Source organism: Cheilinus undulatus, linkage group 6 (genome assembly GCF_018320785.1).
Source record: "Cheilinus undulatus linkage group 6, ASM1832078v1, whole genome shotgun sequence".
In the NCBI taxonomy this organism is placed as follows: Eukaryota; Metazoa; Chordata; class Actinopteri; order Labriformes; family Labridae; genus Cheilinus; species Cheilinus undulatus.
This window is the reverse complement of record NC_054870.1, coordinates 47,672,502-47,686,103: the sequence shown is the minus strand read 5'-3', so window position 1 is coordinate 47,686,103 and position 13,602 is coordinate 47,672,502. Positions and strand designations below refer to the sequence as shown.

At 37.6% G+C, this 13,602-nt stretch overlaps 1 protein-coding gene across 3 annotated transcripts in view; it reads left to right on the top strand.

Moving 5' to 3' along the window:
• Positions 1–7,722: 7,722 nt before the first annotated feature.
• The window catches only part of mcph1 (microcephalin 1), a 71,185-nt gene continuing 65,305 nt past the window's right edge, over positions 7,723–13,602 (top strand). For 2 of the 3 annotated variants that reach the window (XR_005992041.1, XM_041790077.1), the window contains exons 1-8: positions 7,723–7,804; positions 9,653–9,696; positions 9,790–9,881; positions 9,979–10,097; positions 10,232–10,316; positions 11,826–11,937; positions 12,013–12,144; positions 12,244–12,324. Coding sequence is in view for 2 of the 3 variants with exons in the window: in XM_041790077.1 (XP_041646011.1) it covers positions 9,672–9,696; positions 9,790–9,881; positions 9,979–10,097; positions 10,232–10,316; positions 11,826–11,937; positions 12,013–12,144; positions 12,244–12,324 (646 nt within the window). In the remaining variant the exon portion in view is untranslated. Of the gene's footprint in view, positions 7,805–8,206; positions 8,242–9,652; positions 9,697–9,789; positions 9,882–9,978; positions 10,098–10,231; positions 10,317–11,825; positions 11,938–12,012; positions 12,145–12,243; positions 12,325–13,602 lie in introns of those variants that run through there. The other variant, XM_041790078.1, reaches the window with a different exon arrangement.

Here is a 13,602-nt window from a genome sequence, read left to right as displayed (position 1 = left end):
TGAGAATGTGGATGGTGCCCATGCAAAAATTGCCAAATCTTCTCTACCAATGCCAAACAGCTTACTCTGCCATTGAATATCATTTGGTGTTGTTTGGTGGACTGGATGAAGTCTGAAGAAACATGACATATTAAGGGCGCATTCACACCAGCTTTAAACGAACTCTGGTCCGTTTTCCCTGATAGTCTGGTTCGTTTGGAGTGGTGTGAAAGCTCACACGAACTCTGGTGTGGACCAAACAAGCGGACTCTGGTCCACTTGAAAACAGGGGGTCTTGGTCCGCTTCCAAATGAGCCCTGGTGCGGTTTATTAGAGGTGTAAAAGCAAATGGACCAACCTGTGAACCAAAGGCAGGAAGTGGCATAAAACGTAATGATATACGTATTTATATGTGATTTGATACACTCAAATACATGTCGGTACCTCGCTTGGCATCTGGGTAGCCATGGCAACACGTCGTAGTCTGTGCTGATTTATTCGTCTCATGTAAAGGACGACATGCTGGACAGCTCACCACCTTGCTGGCTGCTCATAATACCGCAATGCAAGAGCAGAAACCACAAGACAGTGTAAATTCTGTGTTTTTTCATTGTTTATGTGGAAGAAAAGACCGGTGGAAGGAGTTTCGTCTTCTTCTATGCCTTCTGTTCTTCTTAGTCACTGTTTGTTTGTGGCGACAGCGCCCCTAGTGGGCAGAGGTTGTAGGTGTTCAGACGGTTTGGTCCGCTTAACCAAGAGAGCATGTGAATGTGAACCAAACCAAAGGAAAGTGCAACAGTGTTGCCATTTCTGTTCCAAAATGGACCGAGTCCCCCGGACTATCAGGTGTGAAAACGACCTAACAAGCAGGACCCTCAGTAGCGTATGGAAGAACCATACACTGCCACTTGGCACCTCCTCCTCGTGCTGGTCACCAGCCTGGTCACACACTGCTGTGGGATGGCATCCCATTTTTCAACCAGCATTTGTCACAAGACAGCCAGTGTGGTTGTGTTGGTCACTCTGGTTTAAACAGCACACCCAAGTTGATCCCACAAGTGTTCAATGGGGTTGTGGTCAGCTATGATTTGCACCAGCTGTGTGCAAGTTCAAACGCAGCCTAGTTTGAACATAAGTTCTTACTTAGGATGGCATTTACACTCTCCTAACATATAAGGTGTTGCACCAGCTGTGATAGTTTCAATGTAGGCGTAAGTTATAACTTAAATCTTACACCTAACCCCTACTAGGTGTAAAGTCCTCCATAGAATACGTCTGTCATAGTGATAGCTCCAAAAGACGTGATAACCCGGAAGGTGACAAAGAGTTGAGGATTTGACCAGAAATTTGGAGTCAGCACTGTGTTCTCCATGATCAATACCTGTTGTTTTCCATGAGCGGAGATCATTTCCGCCATCCACTGTTATATTATCTGGTGTTATGAGCGATTTCACCACTTGATATCAGTGTTTAGGCTGTAGGCTTCACAATAGTCACACAGGCAAAATGCCTTGTCATATTTTTCATCCACGCTGGATGCTGTTTGACGATTAACGGTGGTTGGCAAACATTATTTTTAGCCGTTAGCATCTGCAGCAAACACAGCGCTAAAAATGCTTTTCAGTGATTGGTTAAAGTAAGAGAATACGTCATATCTGCGACAATATTTTTGTTAGTTTGAACATAAATCTCTACTAGTTAAGATCAACTTTATGTCTCTGTGGTGCAACCGAACAATGACACAACTTAAGTTAGAACTTAAGTAGTTTCAACATAGGGTTTAGTGTGGACTTTACACCAGAACTTAAGGCAGAACTTACACATAGCTGGTGCAACAGGCTGCAGAACTGCTGGCAGCCCTGTGAGACCAGGGATTGGCTGAGTGCAGTTTGGTCAAGATTGTCTGACTAGAGAGCCGTCAGCCTTACTGTCCTGCAACCCTTGACTGCAAATCTGTAGAAGGCCTACGGTTCCAGAGTGTTGACAGGGGGAGGAAACAGTCTTCTTTGGGTGATGTCTCTTTGGGATTCCCACTTCACGGCCTGTCTTTGATATCCCCCATTATACAGAACTTGGCCTTCGGTTTGGAGATGGTACTAGGGCTCACTCTAAACAATGCTGCAACTTGGTTTTACAGAACCCCAGCTTGAAGTTGCCCTATCCCACCAGCTCTATTCAGATCTGTCAGATGTGGCATTCCGATTCTTAAAGCAGACCCGCTGTGCTTACTGGCGCCTTTCAGGCACCTGATTGGCAGCACCTGGAGGTACCAGAAGCTCAAAACAAGAGTCAGTAGTAACAGCAAACAAACTGTTTGGCATTGGCAGAGAAGATTTTTCATGGGTGCAACCCACATACTCAGCTTTGCTGCTCATCCCACAAATGCATGTTCCTTACAAATTAGGCACCATTCAAAAGGGAAATAAACAGGCTGTCCAAAAGTTGCCAAGAGGCATCCTTACAACACAGAAATAATCTACCAAACGAAAACTTCTTTACTTTTAGTGCAGAGTTTATTTAGAAACATCTCTTTTTTGGTAACAAAGCCGAAGAACTGCAGGAAATACTGTATCCATCCACTCATGCACACCTTGCGACTAGATCTTTAGGCCTCTTAGAGCATGATGTCCCCAGGCAATTGTCTATCTTTGCCTGCTGGCATAACCACCTCTGACATCAACATGTAACACGTGTCCCCATCTGTTTCACTTGTTGTGTTAGAGCATTCGTGAAATGTGACAGCATGGCCCAGCAGGAGCTCCAAATGAACACATGCAGTCAGAGGTGGGCGCTCACGCAGTGCTGTATCCCCCCCCGGTCTGCCAATTCCGTCTTGTAACGACTACCTCTGATGCCAGCATAAAGCGTATCACTTCGTTCCTCTGTGATATCATACTGACAGGGGAAGCATCCTAGGGGCGTAGTTATCACGCCCTGAAACAGAAATGTGAATTTAACACTTTCAACAGGAAATGGTGTTCCTCATACTAGCTGTGCGTTGCTTCAGAAGACAATTTTGTTTTAAAGAGACAAGAAATCAGCATACAGATGAGGGTGAAATTATTGACCCTCCAATGAAAACTTCAGTTTTTCCCAGGTATTTCCCAAGTGTGGTTAAACAGAGCGAGGAATTTTAACACAGCTTTTCCTAACATCCTAGTTTTATTTTGAATGCTTTGATTTTTTTTTTTTTACTTTGCACACAGAAACAAGATCATTTCACAAAAAAAGTATCAATGTCTAAATGATTAGCCCCAGTAATACTATTAGTCAGTTGTGTCTCCTGAGGAATCCCAGCCCATTCTTGGGTTCTTTGGTGAATCTCTCAAGCTCCTTCAGATTTGATGGCCTTCTGGCATTGGCCTTAATCCTCAGTTCACCCCACAGATTTAAAATGGTATTCAAGTCAGGGCTTTGTGTAGGCCACTCAATGACGTTCATCTCGGTCTTCTGGAGGTTGTTCTTCACCAGGAGCCATGTTTGTTTTGGATCATTGTTGTGTTGGGAAACAAAGCGATGACACGGACCAAATTTTGCTGCCAACTTCTTCTTTCGAAATCTTCACATATCCTTCTTTCTTTATGATTCCTTTCACCTTTTAGAGATTCCCATTTCCAGATGTACTAAAACAATCCCCACAGCATTATACTCCCACCGCTGAGTTTCTCTGTGGGGACGGTGTCCTTTGGGTTACACGCCTCTCCCTTCTTTCTCCAATCATAGGTAACCTCTCTATGGTGGAGACCTCAAGTTTAGTTTCATCTGACCAAAGGACATGCTTCAAGTATGCAGAATCTTTCTCCAGGTTGTCCATAGCAGACTTCAGTCTGGCTTGAAGGTGTCTCTTATGCAGAAGTGGAGTTTTTCTTGGTCCATTCCTCTCGTGATGGTCTTCTTTGAGACTGTAACTCCTGGCTTTGCTAAGTCCTTCCCTAGAGTCTTGGCAGTTGTTTTGAGGTCTTCAGACACATCTTTCACCAGTTTTCTAAAGGGGGAGCATCATTTAGACTCTGGTAGTTTTTTGTTTTTGTGAAATGATTTTGTGTCTGTGTGCAAAGCAAAATAATGTAAGCATTAAAAAAAAAAAAAAAAATAGGAGGATGCTCCTAAAAATTAATTTGTGTTTAAATTTCACATTTTCAATTTAGCATCTCACAATTAGGACTCAAAATTAGGATTTTGGCTTTTAATTTCATACTTTGAGCATTTCAACATATAATTTTGACTTCTCATATAATATTTTGAGCTTTAAGATTCAGAATTCTAATTTTTTAGGTGATATTTTGACCGTTTTAACCAATTATTTTGCATTTTTCCTCATCTTTCAACTCAAGACTTTGGCTTCATAATCCCATAGTTTGACCTTTAAGACTCAAAATTTAAAATTTTGAACTCATGATTTTGACTTTCAATTTCATGATTACAAATTTTATTTTATATTTTGACCTTTTAAACTCATGATTTTGACTTCTTTCATGTATATTTTCCATTAAAAACATTATTTTTCTATTTCAATTTCTTGTTTTGACCTTTTTGAACTGATAGATTTACTTTTCTCAGATTGTAAGCCTTTTAACTTATCTTTTTAACTTATTAAATGTCAAAATCTTTTACCATCAGTGCTAAGTTTTTCTTTCCATATTTTACTACCAATGAAGCAAGGTTGACAGTTTACAGCTAAAAAGGTGACCCTGTTAGGCCCTCAGGTTAGGCCTGAATCCAGAATCCAGCCCCTGCTGTGATTGAGTTTGACACCCCTGGTTTAAGGGCACTCCAGAAATATGGTTAATTCTATCCTCATCTGTATTTTGTTTTATACTAAAGGGAAATTATCTGCTGTATACTCTAAAAACTCTGCCAGTTGTATTTGTTTAAACTTAACCACAAATGAAAATATTTTCTTTTGCATTTTTGTGCATTACCCACATCAGAAAAACAATAGAAGAGACATGTTAAAATATGCCTTTGTGAACATGGACATTAGAATCGCAGGTGCATGTGTGCGTTTTAAATCACAGGAGGAAATGAGAACCGTCATTGTAAGAGAATCAATTCTGACTTGGGCTTTGTGTCTTGAAACTGTCAAGTAAAATGGAAACCCGCCATCATTTCACACATTATTCATAGCTTTGCTTCTCCTATTGTGGAGTGTTAAAATGCAACAAGTGAAAAAGGACAACTTTGTCCACAGTGTATCATTAAAATGCTGCCACCTTAGAGTCACAAGACCTGAACTCAGCTGAAAACCTATCAATTTAAAACCAGACAGCAAGAAGTACTTCCCATCATCATGTTCATTCAGAGACAAAAGTCAGGAAATATTTTGATAATACAGTAAAAATTTTGTCTCCTTGGAGAAATTTGTCCTGGACCTCTATTACTGCACACATCCAGCTGCTACCACAGTAACAGATAAGTAAAATAAAACAGCATTCTACATCTACATGGAGTAGCACACGTGGATTTTGTGTAAATGTGGATTGCCATAATCGAGGCAATCCCGACACTGCAGTAGAAGAATAGGCGATAGAGTCTGTATTTACTGCACACAATGAATTTAATCTCCTTTGTCCTGGAACTGCATCTTGTATTTAAAGGTAGCACAGAAGTGTATTGTGATGTGAGATTTTTGTCATTATGGTTGTTGTAATGTTGTTGTATTTCTTACATTTTACAGTGTTTCTATTGTATTAATAGAGTTTGTGCTGGTAAATGTGTTAACTTCCAAATGTGATTGATTTGGTTGCAGAGATGAAATTGTTTTAGCATTATGGATTGGTAATAAATGTAGGAACAGCATCAAAGATGCTCATACATACTGTTGTCTATGTAACCTTAAAAAAGCAGACTTGTGGCTGTCCTGGAACAGAGCTGACTTTGATAAGAGCACAAGTTATAAGCAGGTGTAAACAGGGTCTTGTGGAAAACTGTAGGCCAGATGTGCATGTGCCTGATTTAATCATCAAAAAAAAAAATGTGAAAACTATTTATTTGAGACTTGTTTTATTGCTACCTCAAATGCCTTAATCTCTTTTCTGTAATAAACATTTCAAGATACAAATCTTTGTCTGCGCTGTGTGCCAAAAAAAGGAAAGAGGTAAATTGTCCATGAATTGATAAATCTCAGATAGTCCCTGAAAAATTGTTATGCTCCAGGTATTGCTTTTAATATTAATTGACCCCTCAGAGACGGTCTGCATCTGGAAAGACAATGAGGTGTCTGATGAAAAAAGATAAATGAAAGAGACAATTAGAGCAATTGTTAGGACTAGGTAAAGACTAAAAATGAACACAGGGCAGTCTAATGGTTCACAACAGACTTATAACTTATAGTTTTGACAGCAAAGTGCACTTGTAAACAAAAGTCTGATTGGGCCAACGGGAAATGCCTTCAAGATAGGCCAGTTATATAAATGTATAGGTTCAATCTCAAATGTGCTGCCCTGTTTGTCTTTAGAAAACTTAGTAATGGGTTTGATTAAGGGGTTTGCATTTTCAATAATTTCATGAGTGAGAAAGGTCACTACCTTATGATTGTGTGATTGGTTACTCACTAGTTATATTATCTTTAAAAATGCTAATAATATGGCAGATACCTCACAAACTGTTCTCAACACCCCCCACTCCACAGCTGCACAGCTAGTACAGTTTCTGCTGTATGCCACTCATAAGTGCAGTATGTCTACTGGATGGTTGTCTTCCAATCCCAGCTTTGAATCAAATGATAAGTGAAGGTAACACATGACTCTGGGTAAGAACTGTCCATAAGTCTGTAGAAACCACTTTGAGAATACCAAGCGTCAACCTGCGCTGTTGCAAAATGAAGCCATGTGAAGTGCAAAATATACAGTTTTTACAGCAGTAATCAAACTGTTTTCAGCTGGGATTAAAATAATTTATCTGAGATGCACAAAAAAATCAGTGTTGCAGGTATGGTGCATTGTTTCAGATGGATTAAATGGGGACAGTGGCACCAGGACACATGCGTGTTTTATTAGGGATGCACAATATTATTGGCATGATATCAGAACTGGCAGAAAAAAAGGAATTATCAATATTAGCATATATGAACATTTCTGCCCATTTTTACAAACGATATTATGGCTATGAAAATCAGCCTATATCAGCTGTACATTTTGGCCATATGAACAAATAAGTTCATGGAGTTTGAGGCTGGACCAACAGACCAACTACAGCTGGAGTCATTTTCTTTATACGACATCACTCCTTACAATTAGGTGTCTTTTAAGGACTGGAATTTGTTAATTTGTTGCTGCTCAAACTATACATTAAGATTATTTAACACTAATTCAGATAGGCCAAGTTATAAATGCTGTTTCACTTTTACCAGATTTGCTCTGCTAATGCTTACAGGCTGAATATTGCACACTGCATCTTTAAATACGTGGCATAGTTGCCGATTAATGTTGAATACGAAAAAGATAGCACACAAATAAATATTCCAAGGATTCTTTCACTGAACTTAATGAAAACCACCAGAATCCAGACTAAAGTTTTCTATTGACAGTTTTAGGTCGATGATAAACCAGACTATTACCCATTTTGACTCATTAAGCTGTTTTTCAGATGTATGTGTTTGACCTACAAAAAAGTAAACTCCAGTTATGAAATAGACTTGTTAGGGTACTTAGCAGTGATTGCCACTTTCCCTTTTTCTCGGTTGGAAGTGACGTTTGTTTCGTGCCAACCAATCATGACCGTTTGTCCCAGGATGCACTGCGAATCAAACTGCACGCGCGAACTATGCACCCTGTAGTCTGGTACTGTTGGAAACTGCGTAATTTAAACCTCATTGCCGGATAAAGTAAGTTCTCTGAATTCACCAGACAAGTATTTTTGATTCAAGCATTCGCGTCTTTATACTGTTATTTATCAAAAATTTATTCAAAGCGCTTGTCAGCAAATAACGGAAGTATGTACCCGAGTTAGCCACACCAGCGCAGATGCTAGGAGCCAACAGGTTAGCTCGCTAACATAGCAGCAAACTCTCCGTGAACAACGAAATTATACCGTTATTTAGGCTTATGGCTTCGTAGCGGGGATTTATTTGCTGGAGTGATGGCATTTCTGGTATATTAAAAGTACATTTTTAGGTAATCCACGTTCTATTAGGCCGACTTTCAGACTATCTTGCTAAGCGTTTGCCAACTGTCAAATATTTTCAGGCATCTCGCGAGAAAAACCTTTACCTTTCTGAGCTGCAGGACGCTATTTGAGTGATGGCAACACTTATTTTCCCGTGTAAGTCGTAACATTTCTAGTAGAGTGCCATTTTTTGTTTCAAAACAACTTACAACTTATAGTTTTGTTGGTCAGAAACATGGGCGTTTTACTATATTGGGATCAATAAATGAAAAAATGATAGATTAGATGAGGTAAAATCATCCCTCTACTGTCAAAATATTTATAGGACTAAAACAATAATGTATTTACATACCACCTTTGTTATAAGCCAACAATGCAACATCTATTAAAGAAAATAAAACAAATAAGAGCATAGGGTTGACACAATTGGTTGAGAGAGACACTGTACAGCACATTCAAAACCACCTCGAAAAAATACATGGCTGTGACACCCAATACTGTTAAAGTTCCTATTGTCAGTCACCAAAATTGCAACTCTTGCCCATGTCTGCTGATTGAATTACCAATGTTAAAGTGCAGTTTAGATAGTGTTCATGACAGCAATAAGATGGACACACCTTTCTCCTGCAGTAGATGTGTACTGTTCTAGAGGTTACTTCTTGATACCATCAATTATTGAAACACCAGAGATTTTCAGTACATAGTATTAAAACGAATCAAGGTATTAACCCTTATTTTTTGTAACCTAGGCTACCAACATACTTGGGGTGCACCTTAAACCACTAGACCATATGCACACTGGTGTTGAGCACTTTGACAACCTTGAAAAATGAGAAATCCTGGATTATATGGGATTGACACCTGGACCTGAATTGGCATGAAAAGGCAGGGGGAAAAACAGGTGTCTGTTCAATATAACAGCAGATCACTGTAAGAGATTATTTCAGAAGACTTAAATAGAAGCCTATATGCAGTAGTCTGAAGAGATGTAAAGACAAAATAGATTTTACAAGCTTGATTTCCTCTTGTCGACCTCACTAGGGGTTCTCAAAATCAGTTCATAAAAAGTTTAAAGGTCTGCAGTATAGTCCAGGGCCACACCTTTTTTCAGAAGCAATCAGTAAAATCTTGATTTCAGTTCCCTAAACCTATTAATATCCATTGCAGGTGAACAGAAGAAAGGAATATTGACTAAGGCAGGTATAAGAAAAAGTTTCCATAGTCCAAATGGGGTTGAGAAATAATGCCCTCCATCTAGACTGTGATAACCTTGAAAAAAATCATTTTTTATTTTGCTCTGACTGCCTTTCGGCAATAACAAAGCACAGCCGTTCTTTATTTCCAGCTCTTAAGACTATTTTATTCAGTACATCAAAGATAAATTTGATCATTGAAGGGAATAAAAGTTCTGTGTTACAGTTCTGATCCTGATAGTGATTGCCATTGTTGTGTTGCAGGCATGAAGAAACAACAAATATTTGTCTGTCTTCTCTTTTTAAAAATACAGCAAATGAATATTCCAGTGAATATGTAAGCTCTAAATAAAGTCTTGATTGTTTTTGTACAGGTGAGTCCTGGAGCAAGTAATGACCACAAGTCCAATTCTTCAAGGTATTATACATCGTCCAAGTCTCACTATAGTTTATGAAGCCTGAAGTTTGTACCATTTTATTCATTTTAATGTTCTCTTCAATGTGTGCACAGATGTTGTCGCCTATGTTGATGTGTGGTCATCAGACAAAACAGCAAACTACTCTAAACCATTTGTTCAGCAGCTACAGGAGATGGGAGCTCAGGTGAGACTGCATGACACTTAAACACACTATATTGTATATAGATTACACAGGTTAAAGGATAGTAGATGTGATAACTTTGGAAATGTTTTTTTTACAGGTATCAAAAACATTCAATAAACAAGTCACACATGTAATTTTCAAAAACGGCCATCCAGCTACATGGAGGAAAGCGAAGAAAAGTGATGTGAAGCTCGTCTCTGTTCTCTGGGTTGGGAGGTATGAAAACCAACAACTGTGCTCTTTGTAATCAAACAATTGTCTTGTTTTCTTTTGTTGTTTTATTATCATGATTTTTTTTCTAAGATATTGAGTCTTTTGATGTAGTTTATTTCTGGTGAAATGATTTCCAGGTGTTATGAAGATGGTTTGCGTGTGGATGAGGAGTTGTTTCCAGCCTTAAATGATGAAACAAATCCTGTGCTGAAAAACAAAAAAGTGAGTACATACAGTTACATGTTTTGGTCTTTCTTATGTCAAAGGTTAAGCTGGCATGTTAATCATTGTTTAGTCACTATTTGTCAAGACAGACTTAAGGCTGATTTGGGGTCATAGATGAAGGTGGGCTCAACATTGAATACTTAACATAAACACATATTTAAACATGTTTCAAAAAACCTCTAAGGTTACTTTTTTGTCAGAATTTAATAATAGCCCTTTTTCAACCTGAACATTATATGGCTGCAATCATGAAGCATATAACAAAGGCTAATGGTCACAGTATCTCTACATTAATCCCCCATTTCAAAGACAAGCTCACACGTCTTATGTGCATTACACAACATAATACAATTATAATTTTGCCTCAAAAGAAGCATGTATGTATGAAACAGGGGGTCACATTTTTTATACATTTTTTATGATGTGTTTATAACTGTTTAATTTCTGTTATTTAAATGATCAGTGATATCAAAAAATACCAAAGCTTTAAAAAGTGTTCTAACACAAAACTATTTTATCACAAAGATGTGTAGAAGAAGAATAAATCTGTCAACACTGACAGAAAATCTCTTGCAAACTGTCAAGCTATGATAAGTGAAACAAGAAATCACCTAATATTGTCTAGGACTTGACTTTACTTTTGCTGCTGAGGTATCATTTGATTTTGACTACTATCATATCAAAGTTTATAACTCTGGTATAACAGCAGCCTGAGTATAACAACAAATCAAATAATTTAAGTAACTATTTCAGGTCCTTTCAGCAAACCGTTGCCTCCCTTGCGCAATGCATATTAAAGATTAGATGAAGTTCGCCATGCTTTTCTACCTTTTATTTGTAACTGTCTGACTTGGTTGGTCAAATATGATTTTGAATGTTTCACTGCTAACATGAATTCAGTGTTCATGATTAGGGATGGGCAATGAATCGAATTACTGTAGATTAAATCGCAATATGGCCTGCTGCAATTTTCAAATTGTAAAAGGTGGAATATTTCTTTGATCTGAAATATGTGTCAAAATACCAGTTTTTCATCTTTTTTTTTGTTTTTGTTTTTTTTTTGTTTTTTGCAGCAGAGATGTTATGCATGACATCATGCAGTCATTCAGGTGCCATTTTTTTTTAGAATAGTCTACAAAAAAATCCTACCTTCTTCATTTTTGTACTTTTTTTCTTAGTAATATAAGAATGACAAAAACCCTTCAATGCAATATTTCATATCCCATTTGTAATACAAGTCAGAACCATAAAAATGAGACACTTTTGAAGAATTGCTCAGCCCTCGTTTAGGAATAAAAGAAAGTTAAAGAATAATTGCATATCAAATCGCTATTGCAATATTGGGTGAAAAAAATTGCAATGAGATTATTTTCCAAAATCATTCCATGATCTGAATGTCTGAAGTTTTAGATAATATACTTTGATTAGAATAATTTTGAACTTGAAATACTTAATCTTTGATATCTTTACCTCCTATTTCAAATGTTTTATTTGTTCAAATGGCAGCACCGCTGCATGCAGCCAAAAGATTCCCCAGAGAAGACACCTGAAAACGACAGACGCATGAAGAAAAAATTAGATAAGATGATGAGAGACCTACCTCCAAAGCAAACTATAGGTGAGACACTTTAAACCTTTCAAAAATTAAAGCATCTCAGTCAGTCAGTCTTTCTTAAACAGTTTTTACTCACAGTTACAGAAATGTCGCCCATCATTATTGATGAGGAGAGCGGCATAGTCTACAGCCCAGCATTAAAGAGATCTGATTACATGGCACAACGTTTGAAAGACATGAAGGAGAAAAGGGAAAACCTCTCACCCACAGGTATGTGAAGCAACAGATGCACAGTGTGAGGGATTAAGGTTTTAAGAATATTTAATCGCTTTTGAACGCTACAAACTCACATAATTGTGATTCTTTCAGCCTCACAGATGGTCGAATCCTGCTCACCCACTGGACTGAAGCCGTCTCTTGGGAGCACACCAACTGTCTTCAAATTTAAGTGTAAGAAAATTGGATGCGATTTTCTTTTGATTAATCAGTTGTAGTTTCTCATCTTTCCAAACATGCAGACAGTAATCAAAGAGCTAGAGCATACAGCATTCTTAGGCATTTCATTTTTTAAAGACAGAAATAAACACATCTGTCTGCTAGTAAAGATTTATATGTTTGGCCTGATTTACCCATACAGTTTATAGAAAAATAGAACATCAAATGCATTTCATTGATTTTTTTTACTGTGATTCACAGTTAGTGCATTCAAACCCCATGAGGGCAGAAGCCAGAGTGGGAGAGTTATTGGGTCGTCATGTATAACAAACCTGCAACAAGAAAACAAAGTGGCTTTAAGATGCAAATTCCCTTTAGCATTAACAGGTTTTTTTATTCAAGTATATTGAATCTCTAAAGAGAAAGCAGTTTGGCTTGAAGATGAATATACTAAATCAGTGGTTCTCAATCTTTCTAGCCACAGGACCCACCACTACCTGCATGATGTGAAATTGCAACCCAAATGTCTGAAAATTTTCAACCACTAAAACTGATTTTAAATGAAAAATGATGCATTTTGGACCTTAGGTGGAACAAAACATGTAACTGAACAAGGAGACGTGACAGGACTTTGTGAGGAAATGTGTGCAAACCTGTTATTCCACCCTGTTTTGCTGTCATAATGTAGATTTTAGTTGTTTTTTAAGATCTTGAGAAATGAGACCACATTGTAAGTGAAAAAAACAGCTTTTTCTTGATATTTTTGTTAGAGATGGGCCAATGCTTTTTTTTTATCAGCTTTGATCCGACTCCAATATATATGTTTCAATACCCGATATTAATTCCCATATATTTTTGAAATCTTAATCATTTTTCTCGTGCTATTATGTGTAAGGTTACACCACTCTTATAAACAGCCTTTGAAACCTTGAAACAATATTTCTTTTTCAGTTATCAAAAAATACTTTAAAATGCATAAAACGTAGTATTAGATATGTTCAGACAGACACAGGTAGCAGCAACAAATATCAAACAAAGTCATATTGACTGATGAACCTTTCAACTTAGGATAAAAACTATTTTTCCTGTTGAAATGTGTTAATTTCCTAGCATCCTTAAAAAACAAACAAAATTGACATGGAATCCAGGGGAACTAAGTAAAATAAACTAAAATGCATGCATGTCCTCCCAGAGCTTCTGTAAAGATGTGCTTCCTTTGAAAAGTATTTTATATATGCAATCTCTTCATTCATTTAGATTTTTTGTTCCATCTATGGTGAGCCTGCAACATTT